The sequence below is a fragment of the Mustela nivalis genome, assembly GCF_964662115.1.
Source record: "Mustela nivalis genome assembly, chromosome: 3".
Lineage (NCBI taxonomy): Eukaryota > Metazoa > Chordata > Mammalia > Carnivora > Mustelidae > Mustela > Mustela nivalis.
The window spans coordinates 31,492,945-31,511,031 of NC_139022.1; the positions used below are offsets into that span (position 1 = coordinate 31,492,945).

General features: G+C 53.0%; 1 protein-coding gene and 1 long non-coding RNA gene across 2 annotated transcripts in view; one reads left to right on the forward strand and one right to left on the reverse strand.

The window, feature by feature from the left end:
- Positions 1–235: 235 nt before the first annotated feature.
- On the reverse strand, positions 236–8,876 carry LOC309861123. Its single transcript, XR_014309768.1, has 2 exons — positions 8,199–8,876; positions 236–1,285 (listed from the first exon to the last, which is right to left on the reverse strand). It is a non-coding gene; the product is annotated as an uncharacterized lncRNA (long non-coding RNA).
- A 7-nt stretch (positions 8,877–8,883) lies between these two features.
- Positions 8,884–18,087, forward strand: part of GFPT2 (glutamine-fructose-6-phosphate transaminase 2) — a 42,785-nt gene continuing 33,581 nt past the window's right edge. Inside the window, exon 1 of the mRNA XM_082723564.1 lies at positions 8,884–9,091. Within this exon, the coding sequence (XP_082579690.1) occupies positions 8,899–9,091 (193 nt within the window). The 5' untranslated portion in view covers positions 8,884–8,898. The remainder of the gene's footprint in view (positions 9,092–18,087) is intronic.

Sequence of the window (18,087 nt, forward strand, 5' to 3'; positions counted from 1 at the left end):
GAAGTGAGCTCACTGCTCTACTCTCCCTGGGATGGTTCACTGTATAGATGTGGCCACCAGACAGGCATCTGCTGAGCCCCAAGACTACTGGGAGGTGGGATGAGTTGGGCACAGCACCGTGAGGATGCTGTTTTAGTCCCTGGGTCTGCTTTTGGGAACAGAATATTTCCTTTCTTTTCTTGTTGAAGTTGAAGTCTTATAGCTCAGGTGCCATAAAAAAAAAATAACCAGGTGATTCAAACAAGAGACATTTATTCCTTTATTTTTTAATTTTTTAAAAAATTTATTTGACAGAGAGAGGCGGCAAGAGAGGGAACACAAGCAGGAGGAGTGGGAGAAGGAGAAGCAGGCTTCCAACTGAGCAGGGAAACTGATGTAGGGCTTGATCCCAGGACCCTGGGATCATGACCTGAGCCAAAGACAGACCCTTAATGACTGAGCCACCCAGGCGCCCCAAGAGACATTTGTTTCTTAAATCTGTGGAGGCTTCAGTTCTTCAGGTTCTCAGTGAGGGTCCTCTTTCTGGCAGATAGAGCCTTCTTGCTGTGTCTTCACATGGCCTTCCCTCAGCACCGTGTGTGGAGAGAGAGAAATCTTTGTTCCTCTTCTCCTAAGGACACAAATCCCAACAACAGTGTCCCACCCCCATGGCCTCATCTAAACGTAACCACTTCCCAGAGACCTCACCTCCAAATACCATGATACTGGGAGTCAGGGTTTTGACACATGAATTTTGAGGGGATGAAAACATTCAGTCAAACAGTCAGTTCGAGGTGCATTCCTGTTCCCTGAACCAAGCAAAGGTCCAAGGCCAGAACCATGCCCTCCAGGCCAGCCTTGTGGCTATAAGGTCAGGTTCAGGGGACAGAAGGCAGAAGGTGGGTCCGGTCAGAGTCGTGTGCCCAGTGGAGATCTTGGAAGTCCCATCCCAATGGGGCCATTGAAGTCCCCATCACAGGATTTCAGCGACATCTTTGACGGCCAGCGAGAGAGCACAGTGTCCCGTCCAGAATGATCTTCATTAGCCAGCTGTGAAAGGTTCCTCACGTACACAGACTGGGCAGCATCCCTAGAACGGGCAGTCACCACGACATGCCTATATGTTTAGGGTTGGTGGGACTCGAGACAGAGTAAGCATATCCCCTCCTGGAAAGGTTCTGTGCTTGCTCATTATCAGAATTCCTGCCATGACTCCAGCCATGCACACGGATATGCCAGGCTGGAGGGCCAAGAGTCTGGACGTTGGCCTGTTTTCAGCTTTTTTTGCTCTCTAACATCTGCAGACCTGCAAGAAGATCCAAAACGAGATCGGTCAGCTTCATGACTTGGGACAATTTGCATCCCTAGAGGACACAGAGTGCCTTGTTCTCTCTGCCCTGGCTTCCCTGCCAAGGAGGGAGCCAGCCAGGAGGGCTGCGCCAAGAGGCCAGCCCTGCATGGGCCCCCACAGCCCTTGGCCTCATGGGGCTGGCTGGGACCTGAGTCCTAGGCCTGCCACCCGTCACTTTGCAGGTGGGACAGGAGGCCCTCCCTGTTCTTCCTGGGCTGGGGTGGGCCGTTCTTCTTCCCAGGAGCATGAATGCCCTTTGGACAAGAAGCCTTTCCTGCCAGGCTTGGAGGCTCTTGATTTCTTTTTTTAGGGAAAGATGATGATCGAACTGGGGCGCCTGGGTGGCTCAGTCAGTTAAGTGTCTGCCTTCAGCTCAGGTCACGATCTCAGATAGCTGGGATAGAGCCCCGCATTGGGCTCCTTGCTCCTTGTGTGTCCCTCTGTCCCTCCCACTGCTAGTGCACTCTCGCTCTCTCTGACAAATAAACAAAAATCTTTAAAAAAAAAAAAAAAAAAAGAAAGGGAGGGAGGGAGAAAGAAAGAAAGAAAATAACCTTGAACAGATTGTGGTGGGGGTTGTACAACTCTGAGAAGAGACTTAAAACCATTGACTTGTGCTCAGCAAATGGCTGAATTCTATGGTATTTCACCGAAGCTGTTATCTATGAAACCAAATGCAATGAGGCATACACAAGATGGCATCTTTGTAGCCCTTTTTTTCTACCAAATAACATACCTTCTACACACCCCCTGCTTACCACTTCCCACCCCAATCCCCCACCCCCAGAGTCTCAGAGTTTCACAACATTTCCTAGAGGGTATGTTTCACACTTCCTGACATCAGGCCCCTGTTGATACATATCGCCACATTTCTCTCTGGAAGGATGTACTCTCTGGTGCTTTCTCAGACACTAGATAGGATAGCCTGCTCTCCTCCATCTTCTGGAAGAGAAGAATGCTTTGCTCAAAGCCATATACGCCAAGGCTGCAGAGAGCCAGAGTGCAAACCTGACCAGCCCAGCTCCAGGCCAGAGACCTGCTCTCTGGTCTCCACACCTCCTGTCTGCTCTAGGCCCTGGGGCTGCTGCTTTACCAGTGGCACGTGGCCCGCACACAGCCTCCTGCCAGCTAGGAGCCCTGCCTGGTGTAAAAACATTTGCTAATATCAGACCATCACCCGTGGGGGAGGGAGGTAGTATGTGTTTTCACGGATTCTAAATTTAAAAAGTCTTAGAGACATACCAGCCAAAGGCAATGGGTAAATGCTGTTGGTATCCCAACTTAAACCCACAAGCCAAAAAGTAAAAATAAAAAATAAACCAACAAGCTATAAAAAGACATTTTGAGACAATCAAGGAATGTTGAATATACCCCAATGCCTATCAATATTAAAGATGAGGTGAGTGTCAGATAACATTAACATGTTACTATTCATTTTGTTTGGTGTGATACTGGTATTACAGTCTTAAGGGCCTTAAATTTCATGAGTTATTAAAGAATCAAATCAGATCAGGACTTACTCCAAAACCAAAGCTGGAGAGATAGTTGAGACAAAATCAGTTACACGTGAATAACTAATTGTTGACTCTGGGTGATGAGTAGGTAGGGGTTGACGAGACTTTTTCCGAAATTTTTCAAAACAAAAGTGTGTGTGTGTGTGTGTGTGTGTGTGTGTTTACATACTTGCCAAGAGCACAAAGATTTGGGCTCTTGGGAGGCTCAGTTGGTTAAGCAACTGCCTTTGGCTCAGGTCACCATCCTAAAATCCCAGGATCAAGTCCAGCATCAGGCTCCCTGCTCAGCAGGGAGTCTGCTTCTCCCTCAGACCCTCCCCCTTCTCATGACTTCTCTCTCACTCTCAAAAAAATAAATAAAATCTTAAAAAAAAAAAAGAGCACAAAGATATTTCTAAGGAAGTTGAAAACAGCACTCTGGTTGCCATAGACAAGAAGAGAAAGATGGTTTTTGTAGACAGGTCCAATTATTCCCAAAGATGTGGAAGACCCTCATGGGCCCGCAGAATGGGGAAGCTCCATCAGCTGTGAGACCCCCCCACCTTCCCATGCTCCATGGAAAGTCAAAGTTATGGTAGTGATCAGCACTTGAGTCACAGAAACTGGTGGTAGCTCTACCCACCTCCCAGGAGAAGGTCACGAAGATCAGTGCTTGGAGGACCCGGTCCCAGGAAGGAACCACCTCCACAGCCCACTGGACAGGAAGGTAATAACCGCTAACTCAGTGACTGGGCAGGGGCTGGAGAGGATAGGGGAGGGCAAATAGTGCATCAGTCCCTGAGGGCAAGGGTCAACCTCACCAGGTAAGCCAGGGTGGGGGGGCCACCCCAACAAGGACAGAATGCTGGAGAAGTTCAGGCATGCATGCCTTCAGGCAGGGCTGGATCTTTCCTCTGCTTTATCTACACTCTTGAACTCTTCCCATTGGGGTGAAGCTGGCCAAACAACACCCCAGTCCTATATCCTAATTCCTTAGTGACTTCCCTGGAAAGTTAGCTCCCTTTCCCCCAATGGGACCTGCAGTGCTCCTCTGGGATGATACTCACTGGTTCTCATCCGTCTGAGTTAGGTCCCTCGGCCAGCCCAGACCCAACCCCCCCATTCTGAGGGTGGTGCCCTCATTGCGTAGGCCTGGGCCAGACACCGTGACAGCAGCTAGAAAGGAAGCCAGCCACATGGGACCCAGAAGGTTGAGAGGAGAGAAGGGGTGATCCCACAGAGGAATCTAAGGTGTCGTCCCCAGAGGAGAGGAGAACAGGCCCAAATGTCCCTTCTGCCCATTGGTCACCCCACACATTGTGGCTGCCCACGTGCTTAATGAACACCCAGGCAGACCCTCCCCGAAGCCTCCCTTCTGCCCCAGCAGGGTCCAGAAGGTTCTCAACAAACATGGAGACCAGGCTGCGCAGGAGGCAAAAATGGGTTCGGGTTTGCTCTGGGGCCCAGATCCCTTGCTCTGGAATGGACCCTTGCGTGGGGTGTCCTCCATTGCCCTATCTGCCCTATCAGACGCACCCTGTCTGATGCAGAGGGATGCCAGAAGAGTCTCCAACCCTCACCCTCTGTCCCTGCCCTAGGCTCCAAGAATCATAACCCAAGGCCACTGTTAGCCCGGATGACTCAGAGGGGACGTGGGCCACCACCCTCGGAGAGCCCCCCCGCCCCAGCACCAGAATCTGCAGGACAGGAGCAGTGGTATGGAATAGTCCACTCAGCTACCTACAGAGCCCTTCCTGATCTCATCTTGGCGACAGGATGGGGAGTGGGGAGCAAGAATGCAGTATCAGAATCCCCGCTGAAATCCATGGCAGCCAGAGGGACCAGCGGCCCAGTCTGTCCAGGACCAAGGGGTTGCTGGGGAGGTGGGAACCTCCTCAGTCCTAAACCCAGGGCGGTCCCAGGGAAAGTCAGACAGCTAGTCACCTTGGGTCACCCCTCAGACGGGATGACAGAGCATTTCCAGAAGGCAGCGTAGTAGAAGGTTAAGGCCATGAGCTGGGCGGCGCCAGTTTAGGGGGTGGGGGCTCATGCCATGCATCACCACTCAGAGACCTGAAGGGCTGGATCCGGGCAGGATCCAGACAGGGTGGTGCGGGAGAGGCCACTAGACCAAACCTGAGGCCTCAGGGGGCAGATTTCCACAATGACTGCGTCCACTCCCTCTCCAGACCAACCAGAAGCCAGAGGGCCTGAGACCCCCCAGGAAGGCCAGTCTCCCAGGGCACAGAGCCAGGGGAGGGGTAAAGAGTGGATCTGGTGCCTCTTTTTGTCCCAGAGGAGATGTGTGCCTGAAATAATACACTGCTTACCATCACCAGCCCCTGCGTCTTGGTCAGAAAGGCCCAGGGCACCCTGCTGCTCTCCACTCACCGATGTCCAACAGCCAGCACATGCAATCCCAGAGTTCTGCTCAACCACGTGGACCCCAACCCCCTCCTGGCTGGGCAGAGTCCAGCTTTTCCTGGGTGCAATGGCCCCAGAAGTGGATTGACAGCATTGGCATTCCTGGGCCAGATCCGGGCTTCACAGCATGGTTTGAAATTCTTTCTTTCTTTCTTTCTTTTCTTCCTTTTTTTTTTTTTTTTTTAAGATTTATTTATTTGAAAGAGAGAGCGAGAAAGAGAGCACAGGCAGGGGGTTAAAGGGAGAGGGAGAAGCAGGTTCTCCACGGAGCTGAGCGGGGTGCCCCATGCAGGGCTCAATGCCAGGACCCTGGAATCATGACCTGAGCTGAAGGCAGATGCTTAACCAACTGAGCCACCCAGGTGCCCCGATTTGAAATTCTTTCTAATCAGAAATCAAACTCTGGCTTTAAAGCAGTATTTGTGGCACAACTATATTATTTTTTAAATAATAACTATCAGGGGCACCTGGGTGGCTCAGTAGGTTGAGCATCAGACTCGGTTTTGGCTCAGGGTCATGGGATCGAGCCCTATGTTGGGCTCCACGCTCATCAGGGAGCCTGCTTGAGACTCCTCTCCCTCTGCCTTTGCCCCTCCCACTCATTTGCGCTCTCTATCTCTCTCTAAAATAAATAAATAAATCCTTAAAAAAAATATTGACTACCAATGCAAAGAATAATGTTTGGGAGTGTTGTAAAAAGCTGACATGATTAACCCTTAAAAATGTTTTTATTTTTCATTTCCTAAAATGAAAATGTATCTCTTCCAGGAAAAAAGGACCAGGGGGCAACAGGAAGATCAGGAGGCACAGATGACTACCCCCGGGGTCCTCTGGGGGGCCCAGCCCAGCTGGGGTAAGTGGAGACTGACAGGAGGACCCCAATGGCTATGGATCCCACAGCCCTCCCCACACCCCAGTGGAGAAATGTTACAGAAAAAAGCAGCTGAACAGGCCTGTGGCCGGAGGAGAACAGGCACATTCTGTGTCTACCAGGAGAGTTGTGGGACTTTAGTGGACAGCGTGGGAGGCGGCAGTAGCTCTCCGGGTTGTATGGGAGAAACAAGTCAATGAACAAATCCCCCAACTTAGAAGTTAACTTAATGTCTGAAAAAAAACAGTGTGGGGTGAAGGAGCCATGCTGGGGGCAGCTCTCTGCCATCCAAGCACAGGGTCCTACTCTGTGGGCCAGAGGGGTCAAGGTCACTCCTGGAAAGTGGGGCCAGAGCCATCTGCGGTGATCATCCAGGCCCCGGAGACTTCGGGCTCCAGCCACTCAGGCTCACTCTCCCAGGAGCACAGGTATGGGGCCAGACTGGGAGAGGGCGTCTATGCGTGTTCTTCCATCCTCCTTCCTCTGACAGGGGCTAAGCCTGGACCTCCTGATCCTGACCAGCCCCCTACTTCAGAGCTGGGTGACTTCGGGCAGATCACTTTATTTTACCAAATCCCGGGGGCCTCCTGGGTTGCACCAGGAGAGGTCCCTGTTAAGGCCGAGGGTAGGCAGGGGCTCTAACCAGCAGCACCTTATAGGCTGGGGGCACCAGCTGCCTAACTGCTCCCCTGAACTTCAGATCACAGCTCCTGAAGGTGGAAGGAGTCAGGACTCTATTCCGTTGCAATTGACAGAAGTCACTTCAGAGTGCCTCAAGGGAAGCTGGGAATTCCAGGGATAAATTCTGGCTTTGGGCCCAGCTAAATCCAGGGGCTCCAGAAAATGTACATCTTCCTCCATTCTAGAGATCTGTTTTGCTCTGGATTGCACTTTCAGACATCCCTTCCCTTCCCCACCCCACCCCAAAGTTGACAAGAGGGTCCCCAGCATCACCCGCCTGCCCTCCAACCAGCTGTGCCACCAGACAGGGAAGAAGCTTATATTTTCTGATTTCCCCATGTCTCGGAACAGGTTGTCAAGAGCCCAGCATGGGCCACATGCTGCTCCCTGAACTAATGCCAAGGCCAGGAGGACCACATGGCTAGGTGGCTAGGCCCAGGCCACATGACCAGTCCCCAGAGCAGGGGGGATAATGTTAACCACAGTGGAGAGCTGTGAATCCCCAAGGAGGCTGGGAGGCAGATCTGGACCCTAGTAGGACCCCAGGGATCCTGGCATCTTGGGCTTGGGAGAGGGACTGATGACCTCATGCTGGTCTGGGGTGGAACTCTTGTCCTCAGGAGCAGGACCTTTGCACATGCCTGAACCTCCCTTCTCAAGCCTGCTTGCTTCCTCTGGCCACCTGCCCTGGCTCTGCACTGACCTGCACCAATTCCAGACCCAGCCCAGCCCCAGGCAGAGCCTGGCACCCTCCCCATCAACCCACCCTGCCCACCGCCCTGTAATGCCAACCCCACCTGGAATTTTCTTGCTCTCTGTGTGAGGCTACATTAGTGTATCCCTCCTACCACTCCATAAGTGGCAGGCAGGTGCCCAGGCTGGATTACTCTCACTCATCATGAAGTCCCCTTAAGCATCAGGACAGGCATGAAGCCACTGCTCAGGAATGAATGAATGAATGTACCACCCTGCACAGGGAAGGGTGAGAGGCAGACACAGCTGCTCCAGAGCCGGCTCCACTATTTCCCCACAGAATGACTCAACCAAACCCCTTCCTTACTGTCGCTGATCCTCCGTATTCTCAGAGGCCAAATGGGGAAAACAAGGACCTGCAGAACCATGGTGAAGCTAGAGGGAGATTACATCGGGGGGAAATGCCCCAGACAAGACGCAGAAAGCCTCGTTTTGTTCTCTAACACGACTGGGGAGGATCTGTTTAGAATTTCAAGATTTTTTTTTTTTTTTAAAGTAAAATAAAAAACACCAGATGGCTTCAAAGTACGCAAATGTTGGGCCAGTTCTCGTGACCTTCCTCGGGAGACCGAGGCCCGGAGAGCAGAAGGGAGTGGAGAAGACGGCCAGTAACCAGGGCGGAGGAACGCGGGTCCCAGTGACTCACGGGGGGGCCGGGTTCGGGCTCCAGGATCGTGGGCGGGCGAAGAAGCCCCTGGCTGGCGCGGGCCAGTGCGCTGAGGACAGACGGGCCAGCGAGGCTCAGGGCGGGGGCGGCTCCCCGGGTCGCCCCATTTTGCACTCACGGCCTGGGGAATCCCCGCCTTCCAGTTCCATCTCTCCAGTAAATCCTGGGTTCGACTTCTGCCACTGCCAGAATTTGCCACTTCTGGCCGCCCCGTTAGGGCAAAGCCCCTTTCCACCTCGAAAGGCCCCAGTTTTTCATCTATCCGGGGGGCTCTAGAGTTCCCTCTTCACAGGGAGGAGGGCCAGGCTTGACGGCCTCCCGTGCGCCCTGGGAGGAGCCCTGCACAGAGAGGGGCGCACAGGGGAGGCGCAGGGCGTGTGACGTTGTGCTCTGTGCCTTACACACACTGTCTTAATCCTCACCAGGACCCGGTAGTGAGGGTCCACTGTCATCCCATTTTACAGACGGGGAAACTGAAGCACAGAGCGACTCAGTCCCCCGCCCAAGGGCCCACGCCTAGATCGTGTTGAGTCTGGATCTGATCTCAGATCGTCTGCCGCCCCCAGTCTACGTCCAGGACCCGACGCCCGCGCGCCGGGGGAGCGGGTAACCGCCCCTCACGCGGTTCCCTGCCTCCCGGGGGCCCAGTCCCCGCCGTTGTCACGACAACCGGGGACCAATGGGGAGCAGGCAGGCGGGAGGAGGCCCCGCCCAGGCCCCGCCTCTGGCGGAGGGCTCCGCGCTAAAAGGGCCGGAGGCTGGGCGGCGGGAGCCGAGGCCCGCGGAGTGCCAGGCGCGCACGGAATTCCGAGTGTCCAGAACGTGCAGAGTCTCCGAGCCGCGAAGGGCACGAGCAGCAGCCACGATGTGCGGTGAGTGTGGTGGGCGCGCCTTCCGCGCTCCCCATCCTCTCGGCGCCTGGAGCCGAGAACGGGGCGCCGGGGACACGGAGGTGGTGCGGGACGGGGACATCGATCTGCCCCCGTTCTAGAACTAGGGGCTATCACCGTCCGAGCCTGTCCCCTCCTGTCCCCGGTCCCCGAGTGGCTGTTCCTGGGAGGTGTGGGAGAGGAGACTGTCCACCCTCGGTCCGGGACTTGGTCAGGACGACCCGGCCCAGCCCTCTCCAGAGGAGCCAGAACTGGTCCTGTCCCGGGCCTGGACCTTCACAATACAGAAGTATTCATACCCCCCATCCCATGTCCAGTACGGAAAGCGCCCCCAAGTCGCCCACAAAGGCGGCCACGCGCAAGCTCACGCATCCCGGGCGCGGAGTGCCTAGCCCGGCTTTCACCCCACCGCGGCCACCGAGGAGAGCCGGCCCCACCTGCACCCTCCGGGCAGCCCGCGGGACTCGCCCCAGTGGCATCGGGAGCAGCCCTCGTGCCCTCGGGAAGGGCCTATGCGTTCTACTCGCGTCCCAAAATGAACCTCTGTCCCTGGAAGGGTTGATTCCGTGTTGCCGCCTCTTGGCTGAAAGGGCTCTCGGCGAGGCTTGGGGAAGAGGCAGCCTCGAGCGAAGCTGGGAGAGGGAATCCGGGATGGGGAGCAGGGCTGGGCTCGGGAGTCCTGAACACCGTGGCGACACGGTGCTGTCCCGGGAGACGGCTGGGCGGTGGGGAGGGCGGCTGCCGCCCTTCGCGCACATCTGCAATTCCTTACTCTCCTGGCTGGGCCGCCTCCGCTAGCTGGGGAGAGGGCCGGCGGGGAACTTCTGCTGGGACAAAAGGTCACTGTGCCTTTTTTTTTTTTTTTTTTTTTTTAGCTTGAGTAGGATTCAGTTACCCATTCCAGCCTCCTGTGGCTGGAGGACCTGGTGGAACTTTTGAAGCCATGAAAGGCCTCTGTCTGAGTTCGCCTAGGGCTGTGGGGTGGGATGTGCCAGCGGTCAGCCCTGGGCCAAGATCTATACAGGCCTTGTTTCTGAGGCCAGTCGCTCCTGAAAGTGAAAACGAACGTCTTACCAAGGATCCGCAGCTGGCTTTGGGATGCAGCCTCCCCCAGCCCAAGCAGGCATCAATTTAAATTCTTGAACCTTCAGCAAAAATCTCAGGGCCGCAGGGCATCATTAACAATGTATAGGGCGCCTGTGGGTGTTTCTGGGCAGAGAGAGGAGGTAAAGGTGGAGGTTTTGCCAGAGCCCTTTGGGTTCTAAACCCCTCCGTGCGGCATTCAAGGCCCTTGATGGGAGGTCTTAGAGCCAGACTGGTGGACTGACCAAGACCTTTGCTCTGGGAGGGTCTGCCCCTCTGGCCCTGGTACCCTCCCTCCTTCCTCTTCTCAGATGCCCTCCTGCGCCCCACCTCCACCAGCACCCCAGCCTTCTTTCCTGCTTCCTACCTGCATCCAGCTTTCTCTGCAGTGCTTTGAGCCTAGTGGAGAGAGATGGACTCAAACTCTCCTGATCTGGGGTTTTGTTCTGCTTTCTTAAGGGACAGCACATGTTTTGTCCCCTAAGGAAATGATGAGCTTTGGGCTGTAACTACCTAGCCCCACCCCCACCCCCAAGCAGATCCCACCCTGCACACCCCGGTGAAGGCAGGGAGCCATGTGCAACTCCCACATGGGAAAGTTGTTTCCTTTTCAAGTAGACAGGAGAAAGTCTCAGCTGGGTGCTAAGATGTCTTTTACAGCTCTCTTACACTTGCCAGGCACTCCTTGCAAGGAGGACATTGTCCCGAGCTCAGATCTCAACAGCAGCAGCTGGCTAGAATTAAACACGTTATTCTGGTATTTGTTTTTTGTTTTTTCCCCAGATGATGGCCTGTACATGTATGGCAAGTGATACTGGTTTTCTTTTCATGGCTGTGTCTTTTTGTAGTGCATTTATTTAGGCTTTCAGAAACTTCGTCACTTTTCTAGAAAAATACTAAGGAAATGGTTGCATACTGGGTGCAAGGATAGGGTGGAAATTGCAAAGATACTCCTGGAATGAGCTACTTACCCTTGTCGCTTTCCGTGCAAGAACGCTGAGGCGTGAAGAGGTCTGTGCCCACCTCTGTCCAGGAGGGGTTGTTTTAGGCCTTCTTTCTGGGCTGGTATTTGCCCCACTGTGATCTGCCACTTGGAAGCCTCCTCAGAGATGGAGTCTCCAGGGCTGAGGTCTGACAGGGGCCAACGGTTGCTAAGAATGACCAGTCTCCCCCTCATCTTCCCCGGGTCTCCTACAGAAAGCCGGGCCCAGTCCTAGCTGAACCTCTGCACACTAAGCAGTTGATGCTCAGAGTTCCAAGCACATTGAGGGCACAGCAGAGGTACACAGACCCTCAGAGGTGATTTTGTTGACATCTGAGAGTTGCTGGTATTTTGCTGACTTTCCTCCTCTCCTTCCTTCTTCACTCATTCAGTAGTGACTGGCCGCTTCTGGAGAGGTCCTGTGTTTGTCAGAACCTGGGGCCTCTGGGGCATGATCCTGCCCTCAGAGAAGGGTCCAGAAGTCAGAGAGGGGGTGCAGAGGTGGTCACCAAGCAGGGGTGGGATAACCCATTAGGTAAACGCTGTCAGACGGGGAGAACCCTGGGACCTGTGCCAGACAGTGGGTGCCCGTCCTTCTGTGTGGTACCCAGGGCTCAAACTATTTCTTACAGCCACCAAATGACATAATCAGGAGATTTTACATTAGGAGGTGGGATTTTCAGCTTCTCTTGAAAGAAAAAAAAAAAAGAAGAAGAAGAAGAAGGTGAGCACTGCTGAGTGTATCCATCTGCAGAGTGCACCGTGGCCCCTGGGATGATGGGTGCAGGCTTCCTGGGTTCTCCTGCTCAGGTCCCTTACTCACTGACATTACAGGATGGCCTGTGTGCAGTTTGAGCTTGAGACCCCAGCATCGCCGAGGCGGGGAGCCCTGACTTTGCCAGGAACGGGGCCACAAGAGCCTGGCCTCAAGTACGAGCTCCAGAGAGAGAAGTGAAAAGCAGGAGGGCCAGGGAGGGACAGGTGCGTCCAGCTAAAGACGCAGGCTGTCTAAGAGCATGGTAGCAGGGACTGCGCATGCGTGGACACTGGGCAAGGAGGCTTGCACTTCTGGTCCATGAATTCTTCAGGCTTCCCTATCCTTTACGACTTACTGCATTGAGTCATCTTTGAGGCGGGGGGTGAAGCTGGCTCTGGAGAAGGAACAGATTCTTGGTTCTTAGTAGAAGCGAAAACCCTCACTTTGAATGCATTGCCTTTTGTCTTAGTTGGCGTAGTAGTGGCCGCCAGCAAGATATTACCACAAAGTTGCTGGTATAAAACAACGTGAATTTATTTTCTCACAGTTTTGAAGACCAGAAGTCCAAAAGTCAGTTTTACTGAGCCGAGATCAAAGTGTCAGAAGGGGCCCCCACTTTCTCCTGGATGCCCTACAGAAGAATCTGTTCCTTGTTGCTTTCAGCTTGTGACGGCTGCCAGGATTCCTTGGCTGTGTGTCTCCTTATTTCGTTATGTGCCTCTGTGGTCCCATCGCCTTCCCCCATTCCATGTCAGATCTTCCTCTGCCTCCCTTTTATAAGACTTGTGATTATAAGACTTGGATAATCCAGGAGAATCTCCCATCTCCAGATTTTTCACTTAACTGCATCTGTAAAGACCTTCTTCCATATACATATTTTTACAGAATCTAGGGTTAGGACCTGATATCTTTGAGGGCCATTATGTACCCTGCTATAGTTGGGCTTTGGCTTTTAGGTGTCTTCCCCAAGAATTGCCCAGTGTTGCTAATCCCAGACATCAGGATATGGCCAAAAGGATGTTGAGTTGAGGGCCATTGGTATCCCCTCTGTGCCCTATGTGCACACCCAAGTCCCCAGGTCCCAGGACTTGCAGACTGGACCCACCACAGTCAGAAGGTGAGTGTAGGCATCAGTTAAAGACTCTCTCTTCACCAGCATGCACCACAAACCCAGTTCGACCAAGTAGTTTTCACAGCTTTTCTAGAAGTCAGGTCTTGTGTCATATAAATACAGCACTCACTCCATCTTGCCCTCCCTCCATGTCTTCTAGTCTTCCCACTCATCTCTTCCCTGTAAGAAGCAGACATGGTTTTATCCCTCAGAATCAAGGGGCCTGGGATACACACACACACACACACACACACGGTCTATTCACTTGCATGGCAGTCTTCACAAAAGCTTGTCATGTGCTTAGGGGGCCTGTCTCTCATTTTAGACTTCCAGGGAGATTACATGACATGGGAGAAAACTCACCCTTTTGCCCCAAACTTCTTCCTGCACAGGGAACCCCATCATATTTGACACCCCTTTCCTCCCTACAATGGTCCAGTTCATGGATGGATGCCACAGAAGGGACTAAGCTGGAGTTGATGGGACATAGACTCTGGGGTCAGGTCACTTGCCTTGCTACCTCTCCAAGCTATAAGAACCTTACAAAACAGAACCCCTGCTTGGGGATGTGCAGATAAATGTTTGACAAGCGGCTCGCGATGGCTAATTTCAGGTCGTCAGTGTGAGTGTGAGGTCCCTAAGCAAGGAGTTGAGAAGAGATGCATGCGATTGGCTCTCGGGAGCTCAGATCCTGCCAGCAGGACTCCCCTGGGCATTCAGACAGAGGGCTTCGCAGAAACCAGCTGGAAAGGGGCTCAGCGCTGGAAGTGATCTCCCCATGCCCCCCTCCTCCTGCCCATCATCACGCCACTCCTCCCTCAGTCTTATTCATCGGGGGTTTCCCAAGTTCACAAGAACCTTCTGGAAATTTTGTGACGTAACACAAGTAGGCAGTACTTTTAAATTGAAAGATTGTTTTTATATTTCTTGAAATTTGCTTATAAAGGAAGATGGATTCAAGGCAACAAACACCCTAAAGAGAAACTTCTGGGAGATTATCTGATGTGAAAATAAAGAATTTTCATCTGATCATCTGATCATTTTTTATAGCCAAATTTTGGCAGCTTAAACAAGACTTACACTTCATTTAAAGTATTTTTTAGTACACTTTGGAGTATATGTTGCTTCTCCCTTTGCTCTTCACGAAATCCTAAAATGACAGGGACACCAAGAACTTTTTTTTATTAAAAATAGAAATGCCAACACGTTTACTGCAGGAAGCTGAGTCTCCTGTTATCACAGGGATTCCTGTGGTGGGGTAACTTTAACCCATGGAGTCCCAGTGAGACCAGAGGCAGGAAGAGGCTGTCCTGACCCTGAGCCAGGCCCTCCGATCCCCATGTCTTTTTATTTATTTATTTATTTATTTATTTATTTTATTTTTTAATTTTTTTTTTAAAGATTTTATTTATTTATCTGACAGAAACCACAAGTACACTGAGAGGCAGGCAGAGAGAGAGAGAAGGAAGCAGGCTCCCTGCTGAGCAGAGAGCCCGATGCGGGACTCGATCCCAGGACCCTGAGATCATGACCTGAGCTGAAGGCAGCGGCTCAACCCACTGAGCCACCCAGGCACCCCTCTTTTTTTTTTTTTTTAATTTTATTTATTTGTTTGACAGAGAGATTACAAGTAGGCAGAGAGACAGGCAGATAGAGAGAGAGGAGGAAGCAGGCTCCCTGATGAGCAGGGAGCCCAATGCGGGGCTCGATCCTAGGACCCTGGGACCATGACCTGAGCCGAAGGTAGAGGCTTTAACCCACTGAGCCACCCAGGTGCCCCTGATCCCCATATCTTTACTGTGAGAACCTTGGCGTGGGATCTCTGCCTTTGCTCTCACTTCTGTGAGGAGGTGGCCACAATTGTCCCCATTTCATCAAGATGGTGTTGCCCAGAGAGGCCACAGCTCAGTGGGCTCCCCGACCTGGGGCCTCACCCAAGAGAGTAGGCCTGTCCTCCCTTTCCTAGCACACCACATACGCACACCCAACCCTCAAACACTTTCTCACACCCATACATGCTCACGCTCACACTCATAATCGCATGTACTCAACACGCAAACTCACACATATCCAATGCTCAAACACATTCACACTCCTACACATCCCTACACCACACGTACTCATATGTATTGATGCACACCAACGTGCTCACTCACACACACGCCCCTGACACTCAGACACACACACATAGACACACGCTCACAAACACACATACACACACACGGGAATTTTCTGAGACAGAAGTTCAACTGGCATGCACATCTTTTGTCTGGGTGGGGAGTGACCCTACTTGAAAATTGGACTAGAGTCTAATTTGACCTAGGCTCGAGGGCTAAGGAGGTCAGCTCCTTCAATGCTGAGAAGCATGGGATGGTGGTGGAAGGATCACCCTTGGTCTGGGGGAGGGGTGGTCCCAGTCTTGCTGTCTGGTGATGTGGACCCAGGGGCTGAGTCCTCACCCCAGTGGGGTGCAGGCTGGATCTCTACCCAGGGCTGTCTCCCCCCACCCCCCATTCACAGTGAGGACAGGGCTTTCATTGTGAAGCTGATGCTCGGAGGGAGGGACAGATTTTCCAAAACTACAGCCACATTTTCAGAATACAGACCCCAGCCTGCCCACTGTGAATTTGACCTCTTCCCCTGTCCTCTAGGCCTCAGGCAGCCCCTGCTCCCCTCCCCACCGCCCCAGGCATTCCAGGGGTTAGAAAGATTCCAGGAGTTCACTGCTCCTAGTTCTGGCCCTGTGTCCGGGGATTATCTGTCACTTGGAGGTTGAGCATCCCTTGTATGTGTGGAAGGACCTTGTCTTGGTGCCTTTGGTCCTGAGTCAACTGTACAATCACTCAAGCCCTTTTGCAGAGGGAGTGCTAGAATCCCCCAGATCCTCAAGATGAGCCAGGCAGAAAGGGCCACAGTCCCCTTTCAAAGGGCTAGTCTCCATCCTGCATCCCTTCTGGAGCCTTTTCTGGAGTTTATCTCGACTTTTCTCCCTCTAGACATTTTGCTCCCTCACTTCCCCCTCAGATTTAAGAGTAGGGCCCTGAAAAGCTCTTTGGAAACTCTGGATGCCGGGGTGGGGTGTGGGCATGGGACATGTGCTGAGCTGGGCTGGTTAGGCCACAACAGTCTCTGTCCCAAGGCAAGACATTTCTGGGATTTCACCAACCTGCCTGTGCAAGGGAGGGAGGGATATGAGGAGCAGGGGGGCAGACTTGCTGTCATTGCCACGGCCTGGATGGGCAGAGAAAGTGGAGTCGGAATCAGCAATGTCTGATGGGGGCCTAGAGGAGCTTCCTGATGTCACCATGATCCTGGGCCCTATGGTGGGGGGAGGGCAGTCAGAGGTCTTCCCATCAGGGATGAGGTGGGCATCTGTCCATAGATGTGAGCTGTCTCTCTCTATGTGAGGTATTTCTCACTCCTTGGGGTAGGATTGTAAGGCAGAGTTTACACTGATTTTGGTGGGGAGGCAACAGGGAGATGCCCTGCAATCTCTCACATAGACCCAGCTGTGTCTTACTCAGATCTTTGGCCTTGGAGCCAGACAGGTGCCCTGTCTGTTCGCAGGAACGGCAGCCTTGGCCCCAGACCCAGGGAGGATCTGACGAGATAAGGTTCTGAAAGAACTGGCTTCCTGGGTGCCACGTGCACCTGCTGCTTGGTGTCTCCCAAACCCCATGAGCGGGAGGACCCTTGGGGGACCTTGGGCCCATCCTTTTACATGCTGGAAGGGGAGCTCAGATAGGGCTTTCTCCTTCTTGTGGCCCCTGGTTCTTCTGGGTGAGTGGGGTCCTGGAGCCATAGAGAAGTCAGGGAAGTCAGACTGCCCTCAATAACAATCCCATGTCTACCAATGTCTAACATGTGCAGCAGCACATGCTAAGGTAGTGTATATGGGCACGTGGCAAAATATTGTGACCATACAAAGTGCACATGTGCAGTAGAAAGGGAGTTTCTGCCCCGTATCCAATACCCTCTTCCGAGGCAACCACTGCACCCTCATCCCACCCCAGGGTCTTGGATGCCCTTCCAGAAATACTGTCTGTGTCTCCCCACCCCTCCTTGCATAATTTAGGTATGTTCTTCAAGCTGCTTTTTCCCCTTGACACATCTTGGAGCTTGCTTTCCAAGAGAACGCAGAGCCTCACCTTGTTCTCTGTGGAAGAGTGGTCCCACGGTGGTCCCGCCATGTGGCTGTGCTGCTGTCACTTACCTGGTCCCTGCCAAGCCTCAGGCTGTCCCCCATCTTCAAGGACGGCAAACAGCACTGAGCTGAGCTACCGTCCTCGTGCACACACACACGCCCCTCTGCAGGGATAGTGTTTGGATCCATGCCTAGCAACCGCTCTGGTCCACAGATGTGTACATTTTTAATTCTGAAAGCTTGTCCAATTGCCTTCCAGAAGGGGTGCGCAAATTTAAGCTCTCGCTGGATCGTCGAACTGTTTGAACTGATCTCATAGGTAAAAAATGGAGTCTCGGGGGTAGCTTTTGTTACCGATGGTAGGGATTCCAGGAGGGAATTCTGATGTGAATGATGAGAGAAAGGCCCGGGAGAGCAGTTTTGCTCCATTTCTTTATTTTTCTAAAATAGTAAGATCCTGGTGTCGATGCTGAGGTTTTGTTCCCACCCCCCTTCATCTCCAGAGAGTACAGGGGAAAACCTGCCAAGAGAGAGCTGGAGAGGAGAGGGATGCCGCTTAGTTAATGAAAGAGCTTTCTTGAATAGATGTCCGCATGCAGGAGATTTTATGCTGAAATTAGATTCATGCTTTCTTGCGCAAAGACCTTGAAAACCACTCCTTGGCAGCCCCCCTCACCACAGGGTTCTCCCAAACTGTGCAAGAGTGGCTGGGAACCTCCTGGCTGGGTGCGGACACAGCTGGTGGGCCTGAGGACAAGGACACTTTAACCAGCACCCCGACCTCCCCACCAAGAAGACTGCTGTCAGGATCTGAGAGCCAGAGGCACCTCCAACAGCATCCAGGCCTGACAGAAGGATTTCATAAGTGCACTTTGGCCCAGAGGAAGGGGACTCACAGGGG